A 16,185-nucleotide genomic window follows, 5' to 3' on the forward strand; every position below is an offset into this window, starting at 1 on the left:
TTTATGCACATGCATAAAATGTGTGCCGGCTGTTATCCTCATGCTAGCTGACCCCATCCAAATACTTTCGCTGGTTGAAATACAGAACAAGTTGCCGTGCGCCATCGTCAACATATTATCTACATCAGATTCTGCTGATCAAAGCAGATTAGATGAGCGATGGAGGTTTCTAAAGTGGTCCCATCCAGCTGCATCAGAGTTGCTCTGTTTTCACACATGTGGAGTAAATGACTCCTAATGCGTTTGTTACTCTAGGAGCTTCTTGGTCCTGTCTCAGTTGACCGTGTGTTTCACTCCACTTGTTTCGGTTTCGAGCTCTGTAAACACGTCAGTAGATCTCGGAGGAGCAGCTCCTGAAAAATTCAAGACCAAACTGTTTGTACGTGTAAAACATCTCAGCAGTTTTCATCTGATAACAGCATTTTTTTTTTGTTTGTTTCCTGTCTCGTGTGTATTTGTTTTCATTTCATTTACTGACACCTTCAATAATGATTTCTGCCTTCTGTATCACTCATTATTCATTAACATGTATCTCTGTTCGGCATGGGCTGGCATGAGTCTCATTGTATGATAGCAATGAGTAAAAGTGTCACAGTTTGTTATGTATCACAATATTAACACTGATGTTAAAAATAAACATGTTTAACGTGAGCTAGTAATTTTTTATTTAAGGCAGAAAAGCAACAATTACTTCAACAACTGACTACTTTATCTGCCTCGTCAGGTAGCTAGCCTGCAGTCAGCTAGCTAGCAGACAGGCCTCTCATAGCTTGCTAACTCTAGATCACAGGTGTCAAACTCCAGTCCTCGAGGGCCGCTGCCCTGCAGTTTTTAGATGTGCCACAGGTACAAAACAGTGGAATGAAATGGCTTAATTACCTCCTCCTTGTGTAGATCAGTTCTCCAGAGCCTTAATGACCTAATTATTCTATTCAGGTGTGGTGCAGCAGAGGCTCATCTAAAAGTTGCAGGACACCGGCCCTCGAGGACCGGAGTTTGACACCCCTGCTCTAGATTGAAAGAGTATTAGCTTTTAGGGACGTGTAACTCTACGCTCCATAGAGCCAGGAAAAACTCTTTGGCTCTTTAAATTAAAAGGTCTTTAAGCCACAAAACATAGTTATACACCTTTAAAAGTCTTGAAAATTATGGACTTTAATTTCAGTTTAAAATAAGTGTATGAAACAATATCCCATTGTCTAAAAATTGTATTCTTCCTTCCCTTTACTTCGCCATATCTTTCTGTCCTTTCCTGTCCTTCTTTTGTTTCCTTACTTGTGGTTCTTTACGAACGTTCTTTTCTTTCTTGTCGGTACTTTACCTCTACAAATCAGACATTTTGAAGGCACCGGGCTTTGCTACAATTTTTCTATAAAGTCGCACAGAACTTTGAATCACGTCACCTTGATTCCAAGAATAAAAAATTATATGAGAAACAATAAAAGTAGCAAAAAAGCAAAGGCGAGCAGAGAAAGGGGTGCACCGATAAATTGCTACATGTGAAACAGATCTTATCTATAGCTTGTTTCCATCCAATTGTCGTGCAAATTTTGAGTGAACTTCTAAAATGTTGCAAAAATAAAAATTAGCCATGTCTCCATCTATTGGTTTGGAGTAAATCAACTAGGCTACAGGGTGTAATTTTGTCAGATATTGATGCTACATATGGCTGTAATTTAACAAGATATGGAGGGTTTGTTTTTACTACATATCTAATGGAGAGAGTTCTCCCCCAGAGCGCATTTACGGTTCTTCAGAAAAGCCAAAAACCACCTTATGCAAGCGTAAAAATCTTTCTTTTCTTCTGTGAAACTGAGGACGTTTGCTGTTTTCATCACCCTTTTCTGATGCGATACTTCAAAATGTGCATCAAGAAACATCCTCTATTGCTCTGCAGTGACAGAGAGCTGTCTGAGCGCACTTCCAGCTGGTCACTTTTCCAGGTGCTCAGTTAACAATAGTCACCCCAGTGTTGCCAACTTTGCGACTTTGCCGCTATATTTAGCAACTTTTCAGACCAAAAACAAAATATAAAATACAATGTCATTGGCCAAAATTGGGCTACTTAGTGATCTGTTATTGACTAGAAAACTGCAATCGGTGCACCAGAGTTACATGGTCAAAAAATGATACAGAATAAATACTAAAATAAACATTAGGTGAAAAAATTGTAAGGTTTTTGGCAAATTGTATTCTATGAATATAGAAATTAAACCTCAATGTGTAGAAATACACATGGATTTCTACACATTGCGGTTGTGTGTAAAGATTATTTTCTTTTAAAAAAAAAAAAAAGAAAATAATTTTTCACTACTAATTCTCACAAATCTGGTTTTCAGTCAGTGTCGCTTGTACTAAAAAGCTGTCTTTTCATTCCCCAGCAAATCAAGCACTATCAAGAGGCCAAAGGAGCCACCCCCACTCCCTCCGAAGGTAGGAGTACTTGTCGTTTTCAATCAGTTTGTAACTTAATATATAGCGGAAGAAAAAAAAAATCCAACTCCTCTTTATTTACTCCCAGCCTAAGTCTCTCAGCTCCTCCCAGCACCAGCCTCAACACAAAAACGATGATGGCCAATCGCACAATGACGACGACGGAGGGGGAACCATCAAGCGGTGCCCGGCCCCAGAGACGCCGAGCCCCGCCAAGGCGTCCACCAGCGTCCCCCCGCGGCCCCCGCCCCCGAAGCTGCCACCCCACCGCCGCAGCAGCCTAGGTAACGACAGCCCGCAGCGCAAAGACGTGGAAAGCTCTGCCCCAGAGGATGATGATGATGGAAGCTTTAGGCATTTCTGGGAGTGGCTCCACACGCCTCACACAGAGGAGGAGCTGGAGGAGGCGTGGGAGGTGCTGAAGGAGGTGAAAGAGGAGCAGGAAAAGGAAGAGAGTAAGAGCAGCTGATTGGTAGCCGGGTAGTGTCCACAGACCCTGTTGTTCCCTTCAGTTTTTTTTGTTTTTTTTGTGGTCTCCCATTAGCCAGTTCTTGTTCTTGTAGACTAACTGATGTACCTGTTCCATGAGCCCATTAACAGCAACGCTTTTTAAGTTTTATTTTATCCTTTTCTTTAAAGTTCCTTCTCTTCATCAGCTCCTGCTCCGTATCGCTGTTTGTCTTTTCTGAAGTCTAATTATTTTCCTTTTTTGTTTTTTAATCCAGTAAGTCAAAAGCTACTACCGCTTTCCCTCACTCTCTAGGAGGAAGAAGTCACAGCTCAATCAGAGTCAGATGATCATATGATGAAACTAAGAATTCAGTTGATGCTCATATTTTACAGCAAAATGAAGAGAGAAAATAGTTTGCAGAGCAATATCCAGGGTCTGAATTTCAGAAGGGTTTGTTGTGATGCTTATCTGAGATGTTTCTCCTATATAGTGTGTTTTAGCCCCAGGCTGTGAATCAGAATGTTTTATGCTTTCTTCCAGCATGAAAAGGATTGCTAGTTCCAAATCTGAAAAACATGTTTATTCTCACAAATTTGCTTAGTTTGATGTAGTCAGCAAAATGCTATTTTAGTTGTTTGATCATGTTGGTTGTCTTGAGCACCGGTTGTTTTTTCTTCTTTGTTTCCTGCGCCTTGCAGTGTGTGTGCCGTTAATTGTTTCACATCAGAACCTCAAAAGTTACTGGAGCCCCGTTTGCCACAAACCATGTACAGCAAAAAGAGGAAACTCTTGGAAGAGCTGATAAAATAAGACCAGAATTTAATATTTTTGGATACTTGCAAAAGTGTTGAGTTGGAGACGGCAAAAGACCTAAATGTGGTGTGAAGATTCACCGCCCAACAGGACAATGACCCCACTCTAGCTGCAATGGAGTGGTTTGGATCAAAAGATACTCACCTAAATGTGACAAGGAATTTTTGGCAGCGCTTTAGAATCGATATTCACAGGTACTCACCATCCAGTCTTACTGAGCATGAGCTATTTCGCAATGAATGGGCAAAAGAAATTAAGGCTCTAGATGTCCAACACCAGTCAAAGTACACCTCAGAAGTCTTTGAGGCTGAATGTCAGCTGAAGATTGTTCTGCAAAGCTTTCACTGAAGAAGATGGAACACAAATTCACGTTTTTTTTTTTTTAGATTTTTATCCTTCGTTGTTTGTATCACTTTGTGTTGCGCTGCCAAATAAAATCTCAACAAAATCACACATCCTTAAAAAGTCTTAACTTCAACAGAAATTAAGGCCTTAAAATATCTTAAATCCATTAGAATTTAAGATAACATATTGACATTGGTCTTAAATACGTTAAGTTGGCTGGACAACATTTGTTTTTCCATTGACCAACCCTTACGATGCTTTGTGCATTCTATGCAAAAAAAGCTTGGCCCTACTATAAAAAATACACAATTGCTTTTGGACTTTTCTGTCATGATGAAGGTCTTAAATTTCATTTGTTGTCTTAAAAAGTCTTAAATTTGAGTTGGTGAAACCTTGGTCAAGTATGTGGCAATATAAAAACTGTCAAGGGGCATAAATACTTTTACATGGCACTGTGATTTCCTCTGACAGGTCATACCTTCTTTCTGTTTTCTTCGCTGGCCAGGGAAAAACTTCCTTAAGCACGAGTGTGTGACTTTCTGTGTCATTGTGGATGGGGTTGCTGGGCTGACAGGACCGGGTAAAAACAAGCGTTTGGTCACGACTCGCGGATTCCTTCTCACCATCGAGATATTGGACTCATTTCACACAAACAGGCTTTCCAAACTTTCCCAAAATGACTTTTCAGGACAACAGCAGAGGAGGAGATAATCACTGTTTTCTGTAGGTCTGTCTGTGTCGGAGCAGCACATTGTCGCAACAGAAATAACTTCACAAACAAGTGCTGCGGATAGGAGTCAGAATTTTTTGACGTTGGCCTCAGTCGCTCCGCTCGCCCTCGCCGATTTATTTCCGCCCGTCCACGCAGTGCTGACAACACTTGAACCACACCCACTCAGCAGATCAGAGGTCTTTTGTCTTTTCATGCCACCGGTGCAGCTTGTAATGCAGCTTCTAATGCATCGTCTTGTGTGCGCAGAGGTTGTTTTGTCAGCTGCTGTCCAGCGGTAAGCAGTTGGCACATTCACACCCTTCATTGCTCATGCATTATATTTGACTCTGTATTCTTCCTGCTAGTCTCCTCCCCACACTCTGCTCCCGAGTTGTTTTGCCTGTATAATTCCTCTCTGTCTCCAGTACCTCAGGTTAAATTGTTCGCATTATGACCAATAAATATGTCTGAAGCCTCTCAGCCGCACACTCATTCAGCCGCTGTGTCGCTGGTGTTGTTGTTTTAGGTAATGGACTGAACTCTCCCCATAATGGTGAGAGAGAAAGTCCTGGAGAGAGGCAGTCCACCATGCCCCCTAGTGTCCCCGTACGGAAAGACAAGAAGGATGTTCCCGTAAGTAAACGTTCTACTTGAGTTCCAGATTAGATATTAAACAAAATATTATTGTATTGAACCGTTTGTTGAAATAAGCACCCTGCTAAATGTTTTTTTTCTTATCTGTGACTTAGAAGCCTATCAGTAACGGTCTTCCTCCAACACCGAAGGTCCATGTAAGTTTCCGTGTCTTTTGTGATCACAATGGACAGAATACCCACAATTCAGGGTTTTCCAAGAAAGCAAAAATCATTTTGTGGAGCCAATTTCAGTTAGTTTAATTGGTTTTTAGTTGTTTGTCTTTTAAGAAAATGGATGGAGTTTACCGTTTTCCAAGCAGTCAAACAAAGATCGTAACAATAATTGCATACGTAACAGTCCGAAGAAGAAAGCGCAGTCTGGAAAAGTATGAAATTTGATTTTAATATTTTACATGTCTGGATACATGTTAGACAATTAATAATGGAAAAATTTTGATATTTCTAGACCAGGAGTCTGTAACCTTTACCATCCAAAGAGCCATTTTTCCCCAAGTCCAGCTAAATAAAACTTGAGAGCAACAAGTGTTGCATGACCTCTTAAAAAAAGACATGTAATTTTTAATATGTCGCTGCTACTACAGGAAATGTGACATTTTTAAAGAACCACCATTTTTTTCCAGCTGTAAAATGCAGAAAACCATAAAACATTAGCTAAAAGAAGACAAATACATTTTCTTCCAAGGGATTTTGATATTTATGAAAAAGTGCACTAGGTTTTTTCCACCTAGTGGCAAGAAAATTAGATATAAAAATGTTATTGGTACTTTGAGTGTCATTCTGTTGTGGAAATTCAATATTGAAAAGCTGCTAAAAGCTCACATCTCACATTTTTTTATGACTTGGTGTTTAATGGCATCCCTCTCTAGAAACATCTTTAGTAAACTCCTGGTGAACTTCTATACTTATAGTTAGTGACCAAATGATTCTGTTTGATAATTCCACCATATTTGACATTAAAATATGGCGCAAAGATGGATAACCATGACAACAGAAGAACGTCAGGCTAATAAAGAATAAAGTTATAGATCATCTTTCCTGTTTACAGATGGGCGCCTGTTTCTCCAAGGTGTTCAATGGCTGTCCTCTGAAGATCCATTGTGCCACGTCCTGGATCAACCCCGACACTAGAGGTAACCAAAAGGAAAACCCATCTGGGTTCAGAGCAATAAACGTAAATCTGTAATCTCTTTCTCCTTTTACTTTAGTTTGTTAAATCTTAAGCATTTTTTTGTGTTTCTGGGCTTCAGATCAGTATTTGATATTCGGAGCTGAGGAGGGAATCTACACGTTAAACCTTAATGAGCTTCATGAGACGACGATGGAGCAGGTCAGACACAACATAATAAATGCAAAACATCATTTGTTAAGATTCTATGCGCTTAACTGGGATTTAATGTGACCAATGAGTGGATGAAAAAGTATACTTTTTCTTAACTTTTTTAAAAAAAAGTTCTTATTTTAAAAATTAAACTTTTTGATTATGCATGAGTTGCATTCTTGCTGAATAGAGAAACACAAGTAATTGTAAAACTATCCCAACTAGAACATTGCTACTTAACCAGTTATTTTCCTGTAGTTATTGCTATAAATTAAGTATTTCTGTTTGTTTGTAGCTCTTCCCTCGGAGGTGTACGTGGTTGTATGTCATGAACAATTGTCTTCTTTCTATATCTGGTGAGTTGAGAAGCTCGTTTATATTGAACAGACGACTAATGTCGTATTCGTTAGTTTTTTTTCTGCTGTTTTGCATTCCTCGTTAGATTTTTCAGATTTCTCACTCTGTAATGACCTGGTGTGTGTGATGAATAATGTCTCGCTGCAGGAAAAGCCTCCCAGCTGTACTCCCACAGTCTGTCCGGACTCTTTGAACAGGCCAGACAGCTGCAGAAGCTACCAGTAGCCATTCCCACACACAAACTCCCTGATAAGATTATCCCAAGGTAACGTCACTGTCAGGAAGTCCAACCTGTTAATTATTTACAGTCTCCATTTTCTTTTTAGCCATTTTATCTTTTCTTTTATTTTTTTTTGTAGGAATCAACTTTTATTGACTTGAAGTTAAATAGGTTAACAACAACAAAAGCAGCGAATTCAGAATAAAGTTTTTGTATATTTACCTCAGGTTAATAAGCCTGTTTTGGTGAGTAATGTTTGCTTGTGCCTGATTGTAGGAAGTTTGCTGTTTCCAATAAGATTCCAGACACTAAAGGATGCCAAAAGTGTTGTGTGGGTAAGCATCTGTCATGTTGTTCATTTTACAACTCTTTAGCGTATATGTGCGTGCGTTATAAAAGTCAATATTTTAAAAAAAAATCATATTGAAATTTTTAATTCAAGAAGTTTCCTACTATTCAGGAAATGGTAAGATCAAACCAAAGGTTGTAAAGAAGACTTGTGAGTGATAATGTGTGTCATTTTCTGCTAGTCCGTAACCCGTACACCGGCCATAAATACCTGTGTGGAGCCTTCCAGTCCAGTGTCATGCTGCTGGAGTGGGTGGAGTCCATGCAGAAGTTCATGCTCATCAAGGTCAGTCCCAAACTGCTCTACATTATGTCAAGCTCTTTTTTTGTCTTATAGTTCAGCAAAACATGTTTTACTTGACTAATACACACATAAACACAAACACATTTAGTATATATACTGTATATATAAGATGGGGAAAAAAATCATACCTTGATTATAATCTTTATAGGATAGTACAGCTTCTGAACTGCAAACAACGACTTCTAGGTCTTTCCTAAATACTCCTTTTTCTCAAAAAATATTGTAAGCATTTTAGATTACCTTTTTTTTTGTTGAGAGCAGAAAAAAAACCCGACTGCGCGTTTCAGAGCCTGCTCGACCTTAAAAGCCTTAAATTCATGTATTTAAAATGAAGGCCTTAAAATGTTTAAACATTTTTAAAGAAGTTTGACTTAAGGTCTTAAATTTAGCCTCGGAATGACTATTTAAGCTTGCATGTTCTATTTGGGTTTTTTCTGTCAGGCAAAAGTTTGAGTCCTACTCTGACATCCTCATTGTATTCAGTGACTCGAGATGGCTAACTAGCTGCTAATATACCCTTGCTAGCTAGTTACCTAGCTTTTGTACATCTATCAAGTAAGTGCAAATGTATCGCCAGTTGGCTGTACATTTCTGTGGAATTATAGGTCTTAAATTCCATTCATAATGATCTTAAAAAGTTTTAAATTTGAGTTCCTTCGAAATCATGAAAAATATGGTATTTATTTTTAGAACTGAATACATTTAGAAAACATTTTTTTCCAGCCTTTTTGGCCCTACTTCTGTTTTGTAAAGGACAAAAATCTAAAGATATCTGATCCAACGCTTTTGTGTCTGAATTGGCTGCTTCGCCTTTAATTGGCCACATCACATCTTGATTTTAACCATCAGTTTGTTTGACTGATGTTTTTGACCAACTGATTGCACTCTCACTATAAATAATTTTAAGAAAACTACTAACAGGCCATTTAACAGTTTTGGGGGAAACTTTGAACTTAGATTGAACCGTTAGGTGCCTACCAAGACACTAAGATTTCCCTTTCTTTATTTTACAACAAGCCAAATGAGAGGAGTAATACTCAAAAACTGCGCTAGATTATATTTTGTCAAATGTGCACAAATCTAGAAATTCAGGTCTTTTAAAACTATTAAATTTGAAGATGAAGCATATGTAGGACTTATTCTTGACTTGGCAAATATAATCTGCTATCTGACACAGTTTCACATCTGCAAACTTTCTCCCACATTTCTAATTCCTTTTTTCTCTGCAGAACATCGATTTCCCGTTGCCATGTCCGTTGGAAGTCTTTGAGATGTTGGTGGTCCCGGAGCACATGTACCCTCTGATCTGCGTGGCGGTCAGCAAAGGAACCGAACTCAACCAGGTGGTCCGGTTCGGCACCGTCAACCCCAATGCTACCTCCTCCTGGTTCACAGAAGCAGGTCAGAGCGGCGTGGCTCTTTCTGGGGCTTTTTATTTTTATTTTATTTTAGCGAGAAACAACTGGAGTCGAAACTAAACCCGGTCCTGATGTTTTTCTTTGCAGACATGCCGCAGACATGCGTGATCCACGTCACGCAGCTGGAGCGAGACACTATTCTGGTCTGCCTAGACAGTGAGAAGCACAACTTCTACTCATCTCAGCGTTTACATTTTTAGACCAAATGAAAACATATTTACAGGTCATACTCTGATTAATTTTTTTTTTCTTTTTATCTCATCTTTTTTTGTCATTCAGGATGTATAAAGATAGTGAACCTCCAGGGCCGGTTAAAATCCAGCCGGAAGTTGTCCGCTGAGCTCACCTTCAACTTCCAGATCGAAGCTATAGGTAACGGACGGAAAACAGGCTAGCTGATTAAGAAAGCTTTTGAAACAAATTATTATTACAGTAATGTGGAAAAAAACATGACTTTCAATTAAATATCCTATTGTTTTAAAGAAATGTTCACATATCAATGACCGATTCCAATTTTCTGGAATAGGAATCGGTAACACTTTATTTGATAGGGTGTGCATAAGACTTCTTCCTGTTATGAACCGGAAGAAGTCTTTATGAATGTTTATTTGGTAAATAATTGCATTTTTAATGCAAAGTTGCTTTAAAAGTGCCATATTTGCATTAAAGTGTCAAAGTTGGTACCTCTAATGTACTTTTAATGCAACTTTGCATTGAAGGTGTCATTATTTACCGAATGACTCTTCATGACAACAGTCATAAACATTCATAAAGAACTCCTTCATGTTCATAACAGGTGTTATGTCGTATTTATGACAGTGTCATGTCAGCCTTGTGCACATCCCTTCATATAAAGCATTGCCTAGGAATCTTATCTAATTGCACATTAACAACAAAAAATAACTTTGTTTTTGTCATGGATAAAATCTAAGGCCTCTAGCGCAGGAAAAGGTTAGGACACCCTACCCCCGAATAACAAGTATGTCTGTAGACGTTTCCAAAGGAAGACATTTTTTAAGGATTACGCCTGATTGGACAAAATTAACGTCTGTCGTTCAACTTTTTCTTACTTGTCCAGCACTGGACTTTCAATTATCTATTTAGTTTCACGATAAAAGCCTTATTTTTGATAAAAGCAAAATGAACGTCTTCTTTTTCCGCAGTTTGTCTTCAGGACAGTGTTCTGGCCTTCTGGAGACACGGCATGCAAGGTCGAAGTTTCAAGACTAATGAGGTTAGTCTGACCTTTTAGAGCTGACCTGTGTTTTTACAGTAGAATGTACTTTATTGAACCCCAAGAGGAAATTGCTTTTTCCACTCTGAAATAAAAAATTAAGATCACGATAGAGTTGTGGGAGATGTTTACCACTAGATAGTAAGGCAATAAGCTTTTTCCTCTCTGGTAATAAAAACTCTAGCTTTGTAGATTGTATGTAATTGTGACACTCCCGACTAATCACTCTAGATTTATCCGGTCAGATTGTTTTGCTCAGAAACGAGAAGTTAGTAACAGTACCATCATGCCTGTTAAGATTAACCGCTAAGTCTAAACAGGGAATAAAACCTAGTGGAAATATGAGGCTGACTCATTGTAGAGTTTTTAACCAGTCTGTAGATTTCAGTCTGCAAATTTCTGTCCACTTTCTGTCTACCTTGAATCGACAAGAATCTGTTTGTTTTTTTTCCCTAGATCACGCAAGAGATCTGTGACAACACACGCATCTTCAGACTACTGGGATCAGACAGGTGAGAAAGGCGTCCAGTTTCACTGTTGCACGTTTTCAGATAGACATGAACGGTCACGGCTGGAAAATGCTAAGAGTACAAAGTGTAAATCTCTGTTTTCTGTGCATAGTTCCTTGCAAAAGTGCCCTGAACATTTTCACTTTTTGTGATTTTTTTTACAACTGCAGACTTTGATGTATTTTATATAAATGACCAAGTATGGCGTGTGTTTGCTTTTTACCTCCCTTTACTCCTGTGTTACACCTAAACAAATGAAATCCAGTGTAATCAATTCCCTTTACGAATCACTACAAAAGTAAACGTCGTCCACTACGCGAGATTAACAAATGCTTCTGTTCTGTGAACACCTCAGATGTTTGTTTTTGAGGACAGTGTATTTTTGAAAATCTCATCTAAACTGTTCCATCCATCATCTGACAATTGAGAGATTGTGGAACAATTACAGATATACTACAATATACATCTGTAGCAACTAAAAGGCCAAAAGAAAAATGTTTAAATTGTCTCCATTACAGTCCTCACTGTGATTGAAACACTCATAAATCCGGACAATAGACCTTGAGGTTTGACTTTGGAAACCAATGATTTGGAATATAGTAGCTTCATGTCTTATAATGGCCCATCCAAAGTCAGGACTTGAACCCAACTGAAAACGAATGCCTCAAGCTTCAAATGTACTACACCACCTCAAAATCGCACTAAAATGCAATGAAGTGGTTGTAATAAGAAAAATGTTCACAGGGCATGGTTACTTTTGCAAGGTGCTGCAGATCCTCTTAAACCAGTTTTTGGTTTCTTGTCCTCATCGATGTGTGTTAACGTAGCCATATCAGAACACACAACACAATTCCCAAACATAAAACTATCACTAGCAAAGAAGTTCTGTAAAAAAAAACAAACGATAATAAGTTGGGAACAAATGTTGTAGAAATTTCTGTTCAACTTTTAAGCATTTCTTTTAAGTGTGAAAAGTCTGACTTGCCATCCACACACAAACACACCATTAACATCCTCTCTGCTGCCTTCTCGCTGAAGACGAGCTGACGGTAGAGACCCAGACTCTGAGGACAGAGGCCGCTCTCTGCCCAGGTACAAGCACCGCTCACCAGCTTTTTTAAAAATTTTATTTTTTTTGTTCTTTCGGGATTCCTTACAAATTCCTCTTAAACGTTCTGGAAGATTCTGGTGTCTACCTTACTACTGATCCTCTTGAGTCCAAATAAGGGATGATGTCTCACGTTACAAATCTATTACTCTGTTCAAGGTGTCGTTTGGGGTGACCAGCCATTTTTTTCCCTTCTCCAAATAACATCCTTCAGCCGATTTCTCCATGGGTTGCTGATTGACCGGACGTTCCTGCATTAAATCCTGTTTCTTTATCATTCCTTTTACTCTTTTGATTCATGGAAATCATGCCGTATTCTTGTTTTTCTTTATTTTTTTATTTAAATTAACCGCGTGTGTTTCAGGGTGGTGGTGTTGGAGAGCCGGCCGACGGACAACCCCACAGCCCACAGCAACCTCTACATCCTGGCGGGCCACGAGAACAGCTACTGAGTCCCCTCCCCCCTCCTGACCCTCGCACTTTCGCCGCAGCGCCGTCTAAACACCCAACCGCTACCGCAGACAAGGGAACGATGACACGAGCCGGTAGTCACTTTCATCCCAGCACCGCAGCTTAACCCCCTTTCGCCCGCCTGCTTGGTAACGTGACCGGGAGACTAGGAGAATTTGTGAATGCAGATGTTTGCACCCTTTTAAACTGCATCCGTGTGTGTGTGTGTGTATGTGAAAGGTGTTAGTTCGGGGAGGGACTTCTCTTGGATTTGTTTATGTCAAAGCAGAGTCTAAACACTCGGCGTGAAGACGCAGCTTCCCACCTTTCCCTGCAAGACTGCACATGGAGTATAGAAACATCCAGAATACACACCAATGCTACACTAGTTCTTCTTGTAATACTACTGCTGTCTGTGCCGAAGCTTCATAGAAGGGCCATTATGCCCCAGAAATTCACCCCTGACCCCCTTTTGTCTTTCCTCCATTTTTTTTGTTTTTTGTTTTAACGGTCCCTTTATTTATTGTGGCATGGCGTAACTTTATTAACAAGGACGGCTTTCTTCATTTGTCGTAAAATGTTTGTTTTAAAGGCCAAAAAAAAAAAAATTCAAAAAAAGAAACCAGACTAAAAACTTTTGGTTTTTTTGCCACTTTCGCTAACGATAAAACCCCAGTACCCGTCACTACACCACACAAGTGCTTATTAAACCCTTATTTAATTCTTTGTAAATACTTTTTTTTTTTTATGGCAAAGTCAAACACTAAAAGAAAAAGTCTGGTTGTGTATATAGGTGTGTCAATAGCTGCTCTGTCGAACCTTGGAGACACGAAGAGGAGTCCCAGATTCTCAAATTTCTTGTTTTTTTTATGTTTGTTTTGTTTTTAACGTGTGGCGAGGTTCGGTTCTCTTCAGGTGGACGGCTTCAGTAATCGGACATTTCCCCGCAAAGATATCCCGACGAACACACGCAGGGTGCGGATGCTCATTTTCATCCCGCATGCATCATTTCCTGCCTCATCACTTGGAGTTCTGCCCCCTTTCAGTTTTTAACGCTGTTTTATTCAGAAATATTGCTCCTATTTTATGTTCTTTTTGTTATTGTTATTATTATTATTTCCTTTTCTTTTATTGAACCACTGGTATTTGAAATTTGCACAACAAGACGAAATGTGTTTCATAAGCAAATGTGATGTCATGATAGTGTGTGCCTGTAGATGCAAAGTATGAACATGGAAGTGTGTGGTGTGCCGGTCTGGTTATCAGGATGAGGTCGCTTTGAAGGAGCAGCAACAAATAAATACAACCCAATAAATTAATAATTTACACAGAAATAACTTTTGTTAGTTGATCTCGCGAAAGGCGACTCGTATCACCGACAACGAAATACGCCCCTCCTTTTTGATATCGACCAGCCTACACCGTCACGCCCAAGCACTCTTTTCCGATCTGTTCTCGTCAGTAGCATCGAGGTTTCTGATGAAAAAAAACTACCCACAGCTGAAGTCCACTCTATTTTTTTCCCGGCGTACCTCATGGCTTCCGATAAACACACGTAAATTGACGTCGCTTCAGATGTGTATTCACCCATAGGCATGGGCTGGTCACAAGTACGATTGCTATTGTACTTGTTACCATAGGCATGTTATTTTTTCACGCTGACCGTCAGCTGGCTGAAGAAAGACGTTTTTAAAACTTTTCCTTGCTTAAAAAAAAATACTAGTCTGTTAAAGATATTTCTGGTTACGAGAAACTGTTATCGACGTTCTATGGAAACTAAAGGAGCGCCATGTTTTCAACTCCATCCCTAGACATTTCAAAAATGTTGTAAAATGTTTAGCTTTGTGAAATTCTAATCCTCATCTCTAGAGAGGCACGCATGACGAGACATAAAAACCCCTTCGTTTAGCCGATAAACCACTTCCTGCCTCGACAAAGCAGCTGGAAGTCCTCTGCTGCCCCCTGCTGGTGTGTTTCTGAGGCTCACTGTTTCTCATAGCCGATGAAACTTGCTGTTTCAACCTTTGAGAGGAGAAATTCTGGGCAGACGTCATCTGTGCTGGCAACTACATACGGATATGGTTAGAAATAACAACTACAGAGTGAAGATTGTCTTTTTCTAGTAGCAGACAAAATATATTTGAAAAAGCTAGAAGTTAAGCAAGTAGATGATTTTAAAATCCTATAAAAAAGTAAAAGCCCCCAAAATGAGAGAAAATAATCTGTATTTGCCTTGACATATGGGGTTTGTTTATTAAAGGAAACTTTCCCCAAGTTCCATTTAATCACAATATTTGGAGAGCTTCTTATTTTCACAGTTATCTTTTATTCTGAAAATGCATAAACTGGAGACACTCATTGAAGAGATGGAAGCCAAACCTATTCTAAATCTAAGTTTAAGCCTCAGTTTAATTTACAAAGTTCCTTTTACACTTAAAACCATACATAAAAAAAACAAACAATAAAAAAAATGATTCAGTAACATTGGGATTTCTTTTATGTCAGACGAGATATGTATATATATTTTTTTAATATATCACTTAAGCATGTTGTGGCCATATTTAGATAGTCTACCTCGTGATTTATCTTAGATTTCAGAAGAAATAAAAAGTCCAATCTCAGCTGGTTTGTGTTGAACAAATCATGTCTAAATCTCTTTAAATTCTCAAATAGCTCACAGCACCTACATATTGTCTCATAATTATTATTATTTTTTGTCTGAATTTATTTCGGTGCACCTGATTTTTAATTTTTTTTTTTCTTTTTAGAAACGCTTGTGGATTTTCTTGACCAAACTGTTTCGGTTGCTTCATGTCGTTTCTTTTTCCTTTTCTTGACTTTTAACCGTACCAGGCATGGGAAAATGTCCATCAAGAGTTCATGTTCGATCGCATTATGCCGTTTCCCCAACTTCCTCCCTCTCATATGGGATCCTAAAAATGCTGAAACCAGACGAAGTCTTCAAACAGCCTCTGCTCAGCCCGAGTCAAGTATCCTGTAGAATTAATCTGTTTTAAGATGTTTTGGGTACCAGATGTGTGAATTTTCTGGATGCAAGAAGATCTAAGTGGCATAAACATCACCGCGTTGGGATTTCGTTAGTTGGAAGCGTCACCTGCCTGCTGCTCATTAGCTGATCAGTGTTAAGTATTTCAAGTTTTTCCCCCAAACTCCGTTTGATCCTCGTCTCCTTCCCGATGTTGAGCAAAAAAAAAAAAAAAAAAAAACCACAGCAGGTGACGTCTCCTCTGTCGCCGTCGCATCACTTTTGTTTTTGTTTTGTTTTCATAATGCAATGCAAAACGTTATAAAGTGTAAATAGTGTAAAATAAAAATGGGTTTGTTTTACATACTGTATAATTGCCTATATTTTGTTTCAGAAGTGTAACAGATTTATGAGATGACAGGTTAACACATTAAAAAGAAGGAACTGAAGCCTCCAGCTGTCTTGTGATTTGTTCATTTGCGCTGCCTTAAAATACTGCAAAAGTATTTGTGTGTTTTAAAAC

The 16,185-nt window shown here is 38.9% G+C and overlaps 1 protein-coding gene across 9 annotated transcripts in view; it reads left to right on the top strand.

Moving 5' to 3' along the window:
• The window catches only part of LOC116713100 (mitogen-activated protein kinase kinase kinase kinase 3), a 50,285-nt gene extending 36,128 nt beyond the window's left edge, over positions 1-14,157 (top strand). For 4 of the 9 annotated variants that reach the window (XM_032553054.1, XM_032553058.1, XM_032553056.1 and 1 more), the window contains 17 exons: positions 2,382-2,433; positions 2,522-2,888; positions 5,281-5,387; positions 5,504-5,545; positions 6,456-6,540; positions 6,658-6,737; positions 7,024-7,084; positions 7,233-7,350; positions 7,582-7,640; positions 7,836-7,939; positions 9,187-9,358; positions 9,463-9,531; positions 9,655-9,747; positions 10,539-10,609; positions 11,066-11,121; positions 12,157-12,210; positions 12,591-14,157. In XM_032553054.1, the coding sequence (XP_032408945.1) occupies positions 2,382-2,433; positions 2,522-2,888; positions 5,281-5,387; positions 5,504-5,545; positions 6,456-6,540; positions 6,658-6,737; positions 7,024-7,084; positions 7,233-7,350; positions 7,582-7,640; positions 7,836-7,939; positions 9,187-9,358; positions 9,463-9,531; positions 9,655-9,747; positions 10,539-10,609; positions 11,066-11,121; positions 12,157-12,210; positions 12,591-12,678 (1,678 nt within the window). In that variant the 3' untranslated portion in view covers positions 12,679-14,157. The other 5 variants (XM_032553061.1, XM_032553062.1, XM_032553060.1 and 2 more) reach the window with 4 other exon arrangements.
• Positions 14,158-16,185: the final 2,028 nt, after the last annotated feature.

This window comes from Xiphophorus hellerii, chromosome 22, assembly GCF_003331165.1.
Source record: "Xiphophorus hellerii strain 12219 chromosome 22, Xiphophorus_hellerii-4.1, whole genome shotgun sequence".
Classification (NCBI taxonomy): Eukaryota; Metazoa; Chordata; class Actinopteri; order Cyprinodontiformes; family Poeciliidae; genus Xiphophorus; species Xiphophorus hellerii.